General features: G+C 43.7%; 1 protein-coding gene across 11 annotated transcripts in view; it reads left to right on the top strand.

Moving 5' to 3' along the window:
* The window catches only part of znf536 (zinc finger protein 536), a 402,786-nt gene that overhangs the window by 204,128 nt on the left and 184,487 nt on the right, over positions 1-14,171 (top strand). Inside the window, exon 1 of one of the 11 annotated variants that reach the window (XM_061813502.1) lies at positions 3,438-3,503. The exons of the other annotated variants lie outside the window; for them this stretch is intronic. Within the exon in view, the coding sequence (XP_061669486.1) occupies positions 3,465-3,503 (39 nt within the window). The 5' untranslated portion in view covers positions 3,438-3,464. Of the gene's footprint in view, positions 1-3,437; positions 3,504-14,171 lie in introns of those variants that run through there. 11 annotated transcript variants of the gene reach the window in all.

Below are 14,171 nucleotides of genomic sequence, written 5' to 3' on the forward strand. Positions count from 1 at the left end.
AGAAACACGACTTTGAAGCCATCGCCGTGCTGCATTTTGAAGCTTTAACTTGAAACCGTAAACCTGATTTGAAACCCTAACCCTGAATTTGAAATCCTTATCCCGGTCTTAGAAACACGACTTTGAAGCCATCGCCGTACTGTATTTTGAAGCTTTAATTTGAAACCCTAACCCTCAATTTGAAATCCTTTTCCCGGTCTTAGAAACACGACTTTGAAGCAATCGCCGTGCTGCATTTTGAAGCTTTAACATGAAACCGTAAACCCGATTTGAAACCCTAACCCTGAATTTGAAATCCTTTTCCCGGTCTTAGAAACCCGACTTTGAAGCCATCGCCGTGCTGTATTTTGAAGCTTTAATTTGAAACCCTAACCCTCAATTTGAAATCATTTTCCCGGTCTTAGAAACCTGACTTTAAAACCATCACCGTACCGTAGTTTGGGGCTTTAACTTGAAACCGTAAACCTGAATTTGAAATCCTTATCCCGGTCTTAGAAACCCGACTTTGAAGCCATCGCCGTGCTGTATTTTGAAGCTTTAATTTGAAACCCTAACCCTCAATTTGAAATCCTTTTCCCGGTCTTAGAAACCCGACTTTGAAGCCATCGCCGTGCTGCATTTTGAAGCTTTAACTTGAAACCGTAAACCTGATTTGAAACCCTAACCCTGAATTTGAAATCCTTATCCCGGTCTTAGAAACACGACTTTGAAGCCATCGCCGTACTGTATTTTGAAGCTTTAATTTGAAACCCTAACCCTCAATTTGAAATCCTTTTCCCGGTCTTAGAAACACGACTTTGAAGCCATCGCCGTGCTGCATTTTGAAGCTTTAACATGAAACCGTAAACCCGATTTGAAACCCTAACCCTGAATTTGAAATCCTTTTCCCGGTCTTAGAAACCCGACTTTGAAGCCATCGCCGTGCTGTATTTTGAAGCTTTAATTTGAAACCCTAACCCTCAATTTGAAATCCTTTTCCCGGTCTTAGAAACACGACTTTGAAGCCATCGCCGTGCTGCATTTTGAAGCTTTAACTTGAAACCGTAAACCTGATTTGAAACCCTAACCCTGAATTTGAAATCCTTATCCCGGTCTTAGAAACACGACTTTGAAGCCATCGCCGTACTGTATTTTGAAGCTTTAATTTGAAACCCTAACCCTCAATTTGAAATCCTTTTCCCGGTCTTAGAAACACGACTTTGAAGCAATCGCCGTGCTGCATTTTGAAGCTTTAACATGAAACCGTAAACCCGATTTGAAACCCTAAACCTGAATTTGAAATCCTTTTCCCGGTCTTAGAAACCCGACTTTGAAGCCATCGCCGTGCTGTATTTTGAAGCTTTAATTTGAAACCCTAACCCTCAATTTGAAATCATTTTCCCGGTCTTAGAAACCTGACTTTAAAACCATCACCGTACCGTAGTTTGGGGCTTTAACTTGAAACCGTAAACCTGAATTTGAAATCCTTATCCCGGTCTTAGAAACCCGACTTTGAAGCCATCGCCGTGCTGTATTTTGAAGCTTTAATTTGAAACCCTAACCCTCAATTTGAAATCATTTTCCCGGTCTTAGAAACCTGACTTTAAAACCATCACCGTACCGTAGTTTGGGGCTTTAACTTGAAACCGTAAACCTGAATTTGAAATCCTTATCCCGGTCTTAGAAACCCGACTTTGAAGCCATCGCCGTGCTGTATTTTGAAGCTTTAATTTGAAACCCTAACCCTCAATTTGAAATCCTTTTCCCGGTCTTAGAAACCTGACTTTGAAGCCATCGCCGTGCTGCATTTTGAAGCTTTAACTTGAAACCGTAAACCCGATTTGAAAGGCTAACCTAATCAGTTCTTGAAACCCGACTTTGAAACTCAAATTTTCGCTTGAATACCCGACCCCGCCTTGAAACATTCACACTTTCACCGAGTACGCTAGTTTTGAAACCACCACCTCGTTCAGACTCTCACCCGGACCCTTCTCGTAATCGCTCCGCCTGTCCCGAAATCCTACTTTTCAACTTGAAATCGGAAGATCGGCTTCGAAACCCTGAACCCGGAATCGTTTAGCATCCCTTCGCGTGCGATCCCTTTCCGGGACTCTCCGGACTTTCCCGCTTCGGCGCGGCGACGGCGGCCGGCTCGGAATTAAAAAGCCGTTAAGGACGAGCGGGAGCGGAGGAGAGGAAAGGAAAAAAAAAAAGCGGCAGCCGTAAAGGGGAAGAGTTTAAGAATTGATCGAGAGCGGCGCGACAAAATGGCAGCTGTAAATCAATTGGATGTGCCGGTGGCTCGTGGAGTGTTTGGTAATGAGGTTAATGCCACGTAATGGCCAAATGCCTTAACACTTAAACGTGCCCTCCAGGAGACGGATGGAGATGAAGAAGAAGAACAAGGCCATCTTGTCCTTTGTCTTCATTCGTCACACTCTTCATTCATCGGCGGCTCATTGAGCTTTACGCAACTCTTCTGTCTGTTTTGTCGCCGCGAGAGCGCCATTTATTTTCTTGATTTGCTTCACGCCGTCTGTTTTTGGGAGACAAAACATTTTGTCCTGGCAGGGGTGTTTTTAGAATGCCACCTCCACCCACCCCCTTGCAATTTATGTACCAATTATTTGCATATGCGTATCATGTAGTTCAGACAAAAATCGAGTTAACGGGGCCCTGAGTGAGCCACAAAATATTTTCTATATAGAAACTGTTATACACAACGTTTTGACGGATAGTTAAAGTGCTTTTTTAGTGTTATTGACAAAGCAACAAATGGTAATCCCAAATGGGGTCCCTCAAGGGTCAATCCTCGGACCCCTCCTGTTCAGCCCGTTTATGCTACCCTTGGATTCGATTTTCCAGAATTTTCGTTTTGACTATCGTAGCTCTGCACATGACACACAGTTACTGTAGATGTAGCAGTGTCTCCAGATGACAAAGAGTTCTAAAAAACTGGATGAGCCAAACTTTCCTTCAACTAAATAACAACAAAACGGAGATAATCGATTTCGGTTTTAGCTTTTGAAATGTACCCTAAATCAATAATCCTAAAGATGTGAATTCCGCGTGGCTTTTGAATCTTCTCGGCTGCCTGACGTGTTTGCGCGACGCGTTTGTTCCTAAAGCGTCGCAGCGAAGCTCCTGAAGCTCAAGGTGACGGGTTAGCGCGCGGCAAATCGTCGCTCGCATCTTCTGCCTTGGACTCGTCGTCTTCCCCCGGCGCTGCGGTTTGTTGACAAATTTAATTGGAGGCGCTCGACGCGGCCAGAGAGCGAGCCGATTTTATTTACCTATGTATTTCCCGCAGATCATTTTCCTCGTCCCGCTGTCAGGTCACACCGACAATTTTAACGCCGCCGACGACGAGGAGAAAAAGTGATTTTCTTGAAAATAACAAAAGTCCCTTTTAATCAGTGTCAGTCAGGTGTTTGTGTATTTACGATTCAGTCAATCAATGGCGGCTGTTTGCATTCGCATGGAGGATGATGACGATGATGATGGCGGCGGCGGCGGCGATGAAGGTATGATTTTTGCCCGCCTGACTTGTTCGACACAAAGAAAGCGTGTGCGTGTGCATACAAGGGATGTTTCTCAAGCAGGGATGTCAACACTTGAAAAATCAATCACCATCTGGGTTCATTTGCTACTTGGGGCGTGTGTTGAAGGGGCTTCGTTGCTGGGGGTGCGCGGTTGAGTGGTAACGCTTCAATACGTAAACGCACGTGTCCCCACCCCCCCGTCATCCTTTTTCTATTTTTAAGGCGGCAGTCCTTTGCCACCCTCGCCATCCGAGCAGGTGCGCCCCCCTGGCACGCTTGGCAAGGACTAGCATGGGGTGGGGGTGGGGTGGGGGTGCACGGGGGCTTTATTGGCCACCGCCTTTCACGCACAACCCGTTGAAGGAGGATGTCGTGTCTGGCCACAGTTTTACGCAGCAACTCGGCATCGCGCAGATTGCAGGAAACATGGCACGTTTCATTTGCCGTCTTCTGTTTGTAACAGATATAGACAAAAATGCTCAAAATATGCACGTTTATGTCCGGTTTCGTTATTTTTGTGAAGGCGAAAATCGGCATTTTTCCAAATCCTGACCCGTAAAATCATTTGTTTTTCACGCACAACCCGTTGAAGTAGGATGTCGTGTCTGGCCGCGGTTTTACACAGAGACACGGCATCGCGCAGTCAGATTGCAGGAAACGTGACGCCTTTCATTTGCCATATTCTCTCTTCAACAAATATAGACAAAAATGCTCAAAATATGCACGTTAATGTCCAGTTTTAAAATATTTGTGAAGGCTAAAATCGGCATTTTTCCAAATCTTGACCCGTAAAATCTTTTGTTTTTCACGCAAAACCCGTTGAAGTAGGATGTCGTGTTTGGCCACAGTTTTACGCAGAGACACGGCATCGCGCAGTCAGATTGCCAAAAACATCACGCGTTTCATTTGCTGTGTTCTGTCTGTCACAGATTTAGACAAAAATGGTCAAAATATGCACGTTTATGTCCAGTTTTAATATATTTGTGAAGGCTAAAATCGGCATTTTCCAAATCTTGACCCGTAAAATCTTCTGTTTTTCACGCACAACCCGTTGAAGTAGGATGTCTGGCCGCAGTTTTACGCAGCAACACGGCATCGCGCAAGATTGCAGGAAACGTGACACGTTTCATTTGCCGTGTTCTGTCTAACAGATATAGACAAAAATGTTCAAAATATGCACATTTATGTCCGGTTTCAATATATTTGTGAAGGCGAAAATCGGCATTTTTCCAAATCTTGACCCGTAAAATCTTCTGTTTTTCACGCACAACAACAGTTCAGTAACTTTTTCACCCCGATAGCTACAAAGAAGCTAGCAAAGGAAAAAAAACCCCAAGGGAAAAAGTCGCTCTTCAATAGTCAGCGCAAAAGGGGAGTAAAGACTCATCGGGTCAGGGAGTTTACCTCCGGGTCGCGGCGGCCGTCTTTTTACGGGAAACATGGATGTTTTATGCTAACAGGTTGCTGTACAAAGACGTGTGAAATGGAGTGTGTGTTTTCCTATGTGTGTGTGTGTGTGTGTGAGAGGTGAATTCTCCCCCCCCCCCATTCAGTGGCACAGCTGTGTGAAAAAGAAGCGCTGAGTCGGCACAATTGTTTAATAGTCGACAAACAGCGAGCTAAGCCCGCGTCCAATAGTCGCACCGCGCTGCCATGTGACCTACATACTCGGCGACAACGGGCTTCACTTTGAGGAAGAAATATAAAAAAAAAAAAAAAAAACTCTTTAATAGCGTCGCTATTTTTTTATTTATTTATTTATTTTTTAAGCACCAAAAAAAAAATCTGCAGATAAGTAAGCCATATTTCACGCGCGGTAATTAGTTGTCACGTAAGTGCGGCTAAGTGGCGCAAATAAAAAAGTCCAAATGCTTGGCTAACGAGCAGGAAGTCGCCTTAATTAAAATATATGCGGCGGACACTTCATTAGGTACACGGTGTAATGGCGGCCGACGCACCAACCGGATCGCGACGCAGAAATCATATTCTCACGTTTACTTCATATATAAAAAAAAAAAAAATGCAAAACGGTGTTTTTGTTTTGAACACCAAATGAATTTCCTGTCGGCGAAAGGGAACGTCGCCACGCAGTCGTGGAAATAAAATGGGAATAACGGAAGAAAAACGTGAAAAATCCCATTTTGAACGAGATTCGTTATATTGAGCGGATTCCAAAAGTACCGCAGAAACAAATTCCAGAATATGATTTAATTCATTTGAAATATACGGCGGTGCCTCCAGATGCCATTGAGCCCCGCCTTCAATTTTTGGGAGTTTTGACTGTGGCTTGGCGCCGCTCACTCGACGGCGAGCAGAACTTTTAACCAGTATCAGGAATTTATTTTATTTTTTTGTTTCGTCACCCAACAAATTGCCGTATTTCAAGGCACCATTCAAGTTCATTTTCAACCGCCCATCCGTCATGTGAGCCGCTTATCCTCATAGGGGTCCCGGCAGTGCTGGAGCTAATCCCGGCTGTCATCGGGCAGGAGGTGGAGTCCAACCTGAACTGGTCGCCAGCCGATCGCAGGGCACAGAAACACCAACAACCGATCACACCTATGGGCAATTTAGAGCCCCCAATCAACGCGCGTTTTTGGGACTTGGGAGGAAAGCGAAGAAAAGCCGTGCCGGCGCGGGGAGAACGTGCAAGCGCCACACGGGCGGAGCCGGGATTTGAACCTAGTTCTCTCTACAGCTGCACCACCAGTTAATTTCATTTTATTGAAAAAAAAAAAAAAACAGGCGGCACGGCGGAACAGCTGGTAAAGGGTTGGCCTCACAGTTCTGAGGTCCCGGGTTCGATCCCTGAACCGCCTGTGCGGAGTTTGCATCTTCTCCCCGTGCCTGCGTGGCTTTTCTCTGGGCACTCCGGTTTTCAACCCCCGCCAAAAGAAAACCACGCAACATTAATTGAACACTCCAAATTGCCCGTAGGTGTGATTGTGAGTGCGGCTGTTTGTCTCCATGTGCCCTGTGATTGGCTGGCGACCGGTTCAGGGTGTACCCCGCCTCCTGCCTGTCGACAGCTGGGATAGGCTCCGGCACTCCCAAAGAAAATGGATGGATGAAAAATAACAAGCAATTCATAAATTCACTTTTGCCGATGCTCATTCATTCCTCGTTGTCATACGATGAATTCAGTTAGGATGTTAGAAAAAAAAATAAAGATAACTTTCTTAAAAGTCATTGTAATTATGAATTTCCACACAGGCTCATTGGCACGTCAGGGAAGAAAGTTGGGATAATGTGAAAGAGAAGTTGAAATAATATTTGGAAAAAAAAAAAGGCTTTTTTTTTTTTTTAAAAAAAAAGAACATAATGTACTAATTTCATTTCGAAAATAACATTTTTTTCTGCCCAAACAAAATTGCCATTCTTCTCCATTATGATTGCTATTTTAAAAAAATGTGATTTAAGTTTTTTAAATTCAAATGATTTTTATTAAATGTTTCTCATTTTTCTTTCTTTCTTTTCTCTTAGTCAGTAAATTAAATATTGAAAAGTTACCACACTTATTCATATTATTACACATTCTAAAAAATAAAATGGCGCAAAAGTGCCTAAAATCACTTTAAAAAATATCAATTCATAAACATAAATCAAGTGGGAAAATAACTTTCTTTCGGTTTGAAATCTTCCTGTCAACGGGAAGAGAAGAATCACAGATCTGAAAAGATCAGAATTAAAGCTGCTGACACTTCCAGAAAACGGGAAGCAGGTGAAGAAAACTCTTTTTTAAAAAAAAAAAATAAATCGTTTTTCTTTCTTGTTTGGCCCGCCACCAGAAACGGCGGCTAACCAAAAAGTGCTACGCGCCGTCTCCTACGTCGTTATTTTCGGGACATGATCACAAACAAGTTTATTTTCATCGGAAGCACAGAGGGAGGGGGGGGGGGGGGGAGAAAAAAATCATCAGGCACGAAAAAGAAGACGCTCTCGTGGAGGACGGCGGCCAGGACCCCCTGCCGCTCTCGGCTACGTGCTACATAAATAAGCATTATGGACGCTAGCACCCCGCCGCGGTCCAAAACCAGACGCGCGTCGCATTTAGCCACAATGCTAATGAGCCACAAGCAAAGTCAAACTGACAAGCTGGAAACTTTGTCAAGTCGCGATGCAGAATCGCCGGCAAAAACAGCTCATCAGCGGCGCTATTTGGGAAAATAAATAGCGGTGCCATGCTAGCTAAGCCGCTAGTTCCAAAGTTGTTGCATGCAGATCATAAAAATTGACTTTACCCAATATTCTTGTGTCAACACACCTTTAAACAATTAAGTCAGCCGCATCAACTTTATATTTTTAAGTCAAGTTTATTTTTTGAACTGTTGTCCGTTTTGTGTAGCGCCCATCCCAAGTTATGAGAATAAAATTGAAATAGTTAAGAAAATTCATGGAAAAAAAAGGGACAGGGTTGCTACGTCATTATTTTAGAATAATAAACAAAATGCATAATCTGAAAGGGAGGAAAAAATGAAAATACGACAAGAAGTGGATTCCTTCGAGGGAAGTGGCGCCACGCGTTCCGGATCCAAACTCGCGTGTCATCGGCAGGTCGCAACGGAGAAACGTCGGACACGTCACCAAAGACGTGATGGAAAAAGTCGGGCCACCCGACGTCGGCTGTGAATTTTGCTTGCGAGAACGTCGTCCGAGCATGCGCGAAAATTACAAAGTGCGCAGCTTGTGCGTCACATTCGGCTTTGCAAAGCGGCGTCGTGACCGGCCGAGCCCTGCAGATGGCGGCCTTGCTTCCGATTTCAGAGCGCCGACCCGTCATCTCGATTATGAGCGAGCGAGACAAATGTCGCGAGTCGGACAGGTCACGTGACCTCACGCTCCAACGGCGTCGTGCGATATGAGCAGAGAAGACGTCACGCTAGATGGCGAAGGCTCAGTTCGCCGTCGCAGGTACTTTCTCGCTCTTGTTTTTGTTGTTTTACACCAAAGCAAACGCTAAAAAGAAAGCGCGACGACGCCTTTGAAAATGAGTCTGAGTTTGCTTTTTTTTTTTTTTTTTTTTTTTTTGCTGAAAGGACCGAAAAAGAATTTTCATTTTCTGCTGACAGAAGAAAGTACTCATTTTTTTTTTTTTTTTTTTTTTAAGCACATAAATCCACCATTCGCGCATGATGACGTCTCAGCCGCGACCCTGTCAAAAGTGCCGCCGGTCAGCGAGTTCGGTTCACCCGCGAAGGTCAAAGTGCATTTGATGTCCGCCCGAGAGAGCTGAAAATCTCAAAGTCGACGCAATGAGGTTTCGATGATGTTTATCCCGAGCGGCGGCGAGTTTAAAAAGCGCCAATCGGGGGCGACGTCCTTTGTGGGGGCGCATTTAAGCCGGACAAAAGGGGACGGCGCTCCCCGGCCCCGCTGTTAAGTGCGGCCTCGTCGCCGGGGCCCGTGGGTGGCTTCCCATTCTTCCGCGTCCTATTCGGGGGCCGGCCATTGAACTCGTCGCGGCCGCCGCTATGAAAATTCATTAGGATTAAAATGACCTCACACGCAAAATTAAAGTTCCGGCACAATGAGAGGCTTTTTTTTTAAGGCTTTCCTCGATTGTTTCCTGACAAAGTGGTCTCCACTCCACAATGAGCACCTTTCACACGTACTCGCGGCGACCGCCGAGGGAGACGGATTTCACATATCAATCAAACGAGGGCGGGATGGGGAAGGGAGGGGTCGGGGGGGGGGGGTGCTTTCTTCCACCGGCCCTCGACACTTGCGAATAGACATCATATTTGCCATCACAACTGTAAAAGGAAATCAGCAAATGGTGCAGGTGAATTTGTGTGTGTGTGTGTGCGTGCGCCCCCCCCCCCCCCCACCCCAACTCGCACGCCGTCGCTAATCATGCTGGGAAATAATACGCGGTCGAGCGGGCAGCCCGGATAAGACGCCCGTAATCAATGAGGTGTTTTAAATATAGCGTCGGTGCTAATGGACGACGCTCGCCGGAGGGGAAAATCTTGAGACGCGCTCGGATCAGGATGCCGAAAGGAATCGGCGGCAGCTTGGATGAGTTCATGCATTTGAATTGCCGCCACGTGTAATATATGCATCGAGGCGTCAAAACGCTCACGTTTCTCGCGTTTTTCAGCTGTCCCAATACTTTTGTGCAGAAAGCCTTATCACACTTCCTGGACGTTCCCTTTCTTTCTTTCGTTTCTTCTTTCTTTCTTTCTTTCCACATTTCCTTTTTGTCCACAGCCATTTTTCACGCGTCCTCGTGCTCGGTGGTGTCCCAATACTTTTGTGCAGGAAGCTTTGTAACGCTTCCTGGACGCTCCCAATACTTTAAGATTTCCTCTTCTTTCTTTCTTTCTTTTCTTTCTTTCTTTCTTTCTTCTTTCTTTCTTTCTTTCTTTCTTTCTTTCCACAGCCACTTTTGGCCTTTTCCTCGTACTTTTGCGCCGTCGTGTTTCCCGTTTGACCGCTCGTTGCTGTCCCAATACTTTTGTGCAGGAAGCTTTTGTAACGCTTCCTGGACGCTCCCAATACTTTAAGATTTCCTCTTCTTTCTTTCGTTCTTTCTTTCTTTCTTTCTTTCTTCTTCTTTCCACAGCCACTTTTGGCCTTTTCCTCGTACTTTTGCGCCGTCGTGTTTCCCGTTTGACCGCTCGTTGCTGTCCCAATACTTTTGTGCAGGAAGCTTTTGTAACGCTTCCTGGACGTTCCTAATACTTTAAGATTTCCTCTTTCTTTCTTTCTTTTTCTTTCTTCTTCTTTCTTTCTTTCTTTCCGTCCACAGCCACTTTTCACGCGCCCTCGTACTTTTGTGCAGGAAGCTTTTGTAACGCTTCCTGGAGGTTCCCAATACTTTAGATTTTTCTTCCGTCTTTCTTTCCACGTTTCCTTTTTTTTTTTTTTTTTCCGCCTTTTCCTCGTACTTTTGCGCCGCGGCGTTTCCCGTTTCACCGCTCGTCGGTGTCCCAATACTTTTGTCCAAAATCCCCCGTTTGATTGACTTTCCCCGACTCGCACGTGTCCCGATACTTTTTTTTCCAGACCCACTTTTGGGCCGCAATTACTTTTGTCCACCTTCGCCCTCACTTCCTGCAGGTATAATAATAATACTTTAAACTCAAACTGCGTGCGTGCTATATTTAGCCTCGGCCGAGGCAGTGACAGCGTGGAATCGGGGACGAGTCGGCCTTGTACCGGGCCGTGACACAGACGTATGTTCAAGCTAATTAGATCATGATAATAGCTTTAGGGCCCCAGCGATCAATGCCCGGCGCCTTTTTCTTTGTGCATCAACTTTACGCAGTCTCAGTTGCTCTTTGCAATAATATTTCTTTGGGATTTCATGCATTCGAGCACAAATCTTGTTCTCTTTTTTTTTTTTCTTCTTTTTTCCCCCCGTTCAGCCTGCGAGCGACTTCAGTCGGGATTCCGCTGACAAAAAATAAGTTCCCGTCGCGTTCTTCGGACATCGTCGGAAAGAGTTTTGTGTAAAACACGTTTACAGCAAAAACAAGTGAAACAAACTTAAAAAAAAATAGTTTTACTTTTCTCAATTGTTTAACAACCCAGTGCAATGGAAAAAAAAAAATTCAATCAATAAATTATAACAAAATCTGAAAAAAGAAACATTTATAAAAACACAAATTCAACAAATATAAACAAAAAATTTGACTCTTTTAAAATAGTTTTACTATTCTCAGTTGTTTAACAACCCAGTGCAATTTAAAAAATAATTCAATCAATAAATACCAAACTATACCAAAATCTGAAGAAAATGAAACATTTGCAACAAAAACAAGTTCAACAAATATAAACGAAAAATTTGACTCTTTTAAAATAGTTTTACTATTCTCAATTGTTTAACAACCCAGTGCAATGGAAAAAAATAATTCAATCAATAAATTATACCAAAATCTGAAAAAAAATGAAACATTTACAACAAAAACAAGTTCCAAAATATAAACAAAGATTAGACTCTTTTAAAATGGTTTTACTATTCTCAATTGTTTAACAACCCATTGCAATTGAAAAAAAATTTTTTTGAAGTGAAAAAAATACAAAATACATTTTAAAAATAGTTTTACTTTTCTCAATTGTCTAACAACCCACAGCAATTTAAAAATAAATAATTCAAGAAATAATTTATAACAAAATCAGAAAAAATGAAACATTTACAACACATGACACATTTACAACAAAAACAAGTTCAACAAAGACAAACAAAAAATTTGACTCTTTTAATATAGTTTTACAATTCTCAATTGTTTAACAACCCAGTGCAATTGAAAAAAATAATTTATAACAAAATCTGAAAAAAAATGAAAAAAACACAAAATACATTGAAAAAATGAAAAGAAAATACAAAATACATTTTAAAAATAGTTTTACTATTCTCAACTGTTTAACAACCCAGTGCAATTGAAAAAAAATAATCTATAACAAAATCTGAAAAAAATATGAAAATTTAAAATATTAACTAATTGCACAAAATGTAATTATTGTATAATTAACAAACCGAAACATACTATTCCGCTTTTAAATACGCGTATTATACAGTTTTTTGGTTAATGAAGAAAAGAGAAAAGATGATCATTTCGATGTACTAGTTCACTTATGCCGCTATACTTTTTAAAGGAATAAAATGTAAAAGATTTCAGGCTGTACATGATACACAGTTATTCTATATTAATTTAAAGTGTAAAATGTCCTCATTACGTGAGTGTTAAAAGGAGGCCGGGGGGGTGGGGTGGGGGGGGGACATCATAAATTGACCTTGTGAGCCGCGGAGGGCGACCCCGGCGACCACGGCGGCGACGAGGCTCAACGTTTGCGTGACTAAAGACGCACAATTAAGGCGGCCATCTTTCTCCCGCTCTTTGTTGTCGGCGGTTCAAGTGCGCCGCTAATAGCCGCCCGACAGGCGTAGCGAACCGCACGGAAAGAGAGAGAGAGAGGAGAGAGAGAGAGAGAGAGAGAGAGAGAGAGAGAGAGAGAGAGAGGCCGTTGGCGCTGGTGGCTAAAAAGCATCATTAAGATTTTTTTCCTTCTCTGGACGGAACTGCAATATGTATTTCTATCCACTATTTACAACTGTTTCAGGTTGAAATGTATCATTTCGAATTGAAATTGATAAAGGTGGTTTTTTTTTAACCTTCGCAATGCAAGGGAGGCTAATAAGAATTCATTTATAGACAAAACTAAAAATAATACTCCTTAGGCTACGCTAACGCGCCACGTGACCCGAGTGTGGCTTTCTTACATTTCGCTATCCTGCGTCATCTTTTGTCACGATCACGTCACAAAATTTAAATTTTACTTTTACTATCTTCAGCCCATCCATACGCACGTTCCCTGTTTGAGTGTCAAGTTCCGAATCTTGTCCGACTTCCGACACGTTGGAATTTCCCTGGCTCGTAATGGACGGAACAAGTAGAAATCGCCCGCTCATCTTCATCTTCTACTCAAAAGCTGTGCTGATCTCCGTGCCGAAGTGACGCGACGCGGCCACGTAGAGGGCTCTGCTCATCATTTCAAGCTGCGTAAAAACTGTCATTAGACGGGCATTTCAGTTGGGGTTTTTGTCACTGGCATTTGCCAGTTCGTTGCCTTGAGTTAGTGAGTTGCTTTCTCCACCACCGAGAGAAAGTGTAGTGTGAGCGTTCCTCGTCACAGCTATTCTGTGCCACCATAGTTTAGTCCCGTCTTAGTTCATGTTTCCAAGTTCATCAGACCTTGCTGCATGTCTTTTGGAGCGTTGTTGCGCCTCTGACTTCTCGGACTACTTGCACCGGGTATGACCTCACCTTTGGATAAAAGTACGCCTAACGTCATGCCCTCGTGTCGGAGTCCTTCATTTGGTTCCGCCCCCCGCCCCCGTACCGGAGGTTCGTGACAACTGCACTAAATTATGTAAACTCATTCATGCTGGAACAGTTTTCCTGTGTCACAGTTTTTAAGCCGCTCCTCTGGTTTCTTCGTGTTGTAATCGATATTCATTGAGAATCAGAGTTGATAAGTCGAACAGAACAAAGTTTCCAGAGTAAAGAAGGCAACGGAAGCCTTAACTCTAACTGTAAACAAGATGAGGAATGTAAATCTAAAACAATGACACGCTAGATATGAACGTTGTACGGCGCAGTCGTGCGACACCCTTTGAGGGAAGGACAGGACAAGGACAGGAGAGGAAGAATGCAGGACAAGCGCCGTGATACGACCAAAGTGCGGTGGGAGTGGCCACGGGACCGCAGTGCGAGCGAGGGGGAGACGCGAGCAATCCGCATATTCATGAATTCTCCAGTCATAATAAATGAGTGGCCCCACGCCCAGCGAAAAATGTCCTGCGGGGGGGGGGGGGGGTGCCAATTTTAAATGCAATTAGAAAAAAATACCCAAATACCACCGAAATGTTCAACTAACTAACTTTCATTTCATCCAGTGGAAAGTCCGCTAGCTTAACGCTGACACGCGTATTGTATTATCTTCCTCACCTTTTCCCTCTTGCCGTTCGTTCCGCTTCATTTGCATCCGGTAAGCTCAGTGCTGCCCCACATGTTGTGGCGCGACGAGGTACTACGCCGAAATCGGGAATATTTAAAATTGAAGCTTGCCTGCAAAATAGGATAAATATGATCTGCGACATCGCGCCGGTTTGCGCGACTCCCATGCCTCTTTGTCGTCATTTTC

The sequence above is a fragment of the Syngnathoides biaculeatus genome, chromosome 3 (assembly GCF_019802595.1).
Source record: "Syngnathoides biaculeatus isolate LvHL_M chromosome 3, ASM1980259v1, whole genome shotgun sequence".
In the NCBI taxonomy this organism is placed as follows: domain Eukaryota; kingdom Metazoa; phylum Chordata; class Actinopteri; order Syngnathiformes; family Syngnathidae; genus Syngnathoides; species Syngnathoides biaculeatus.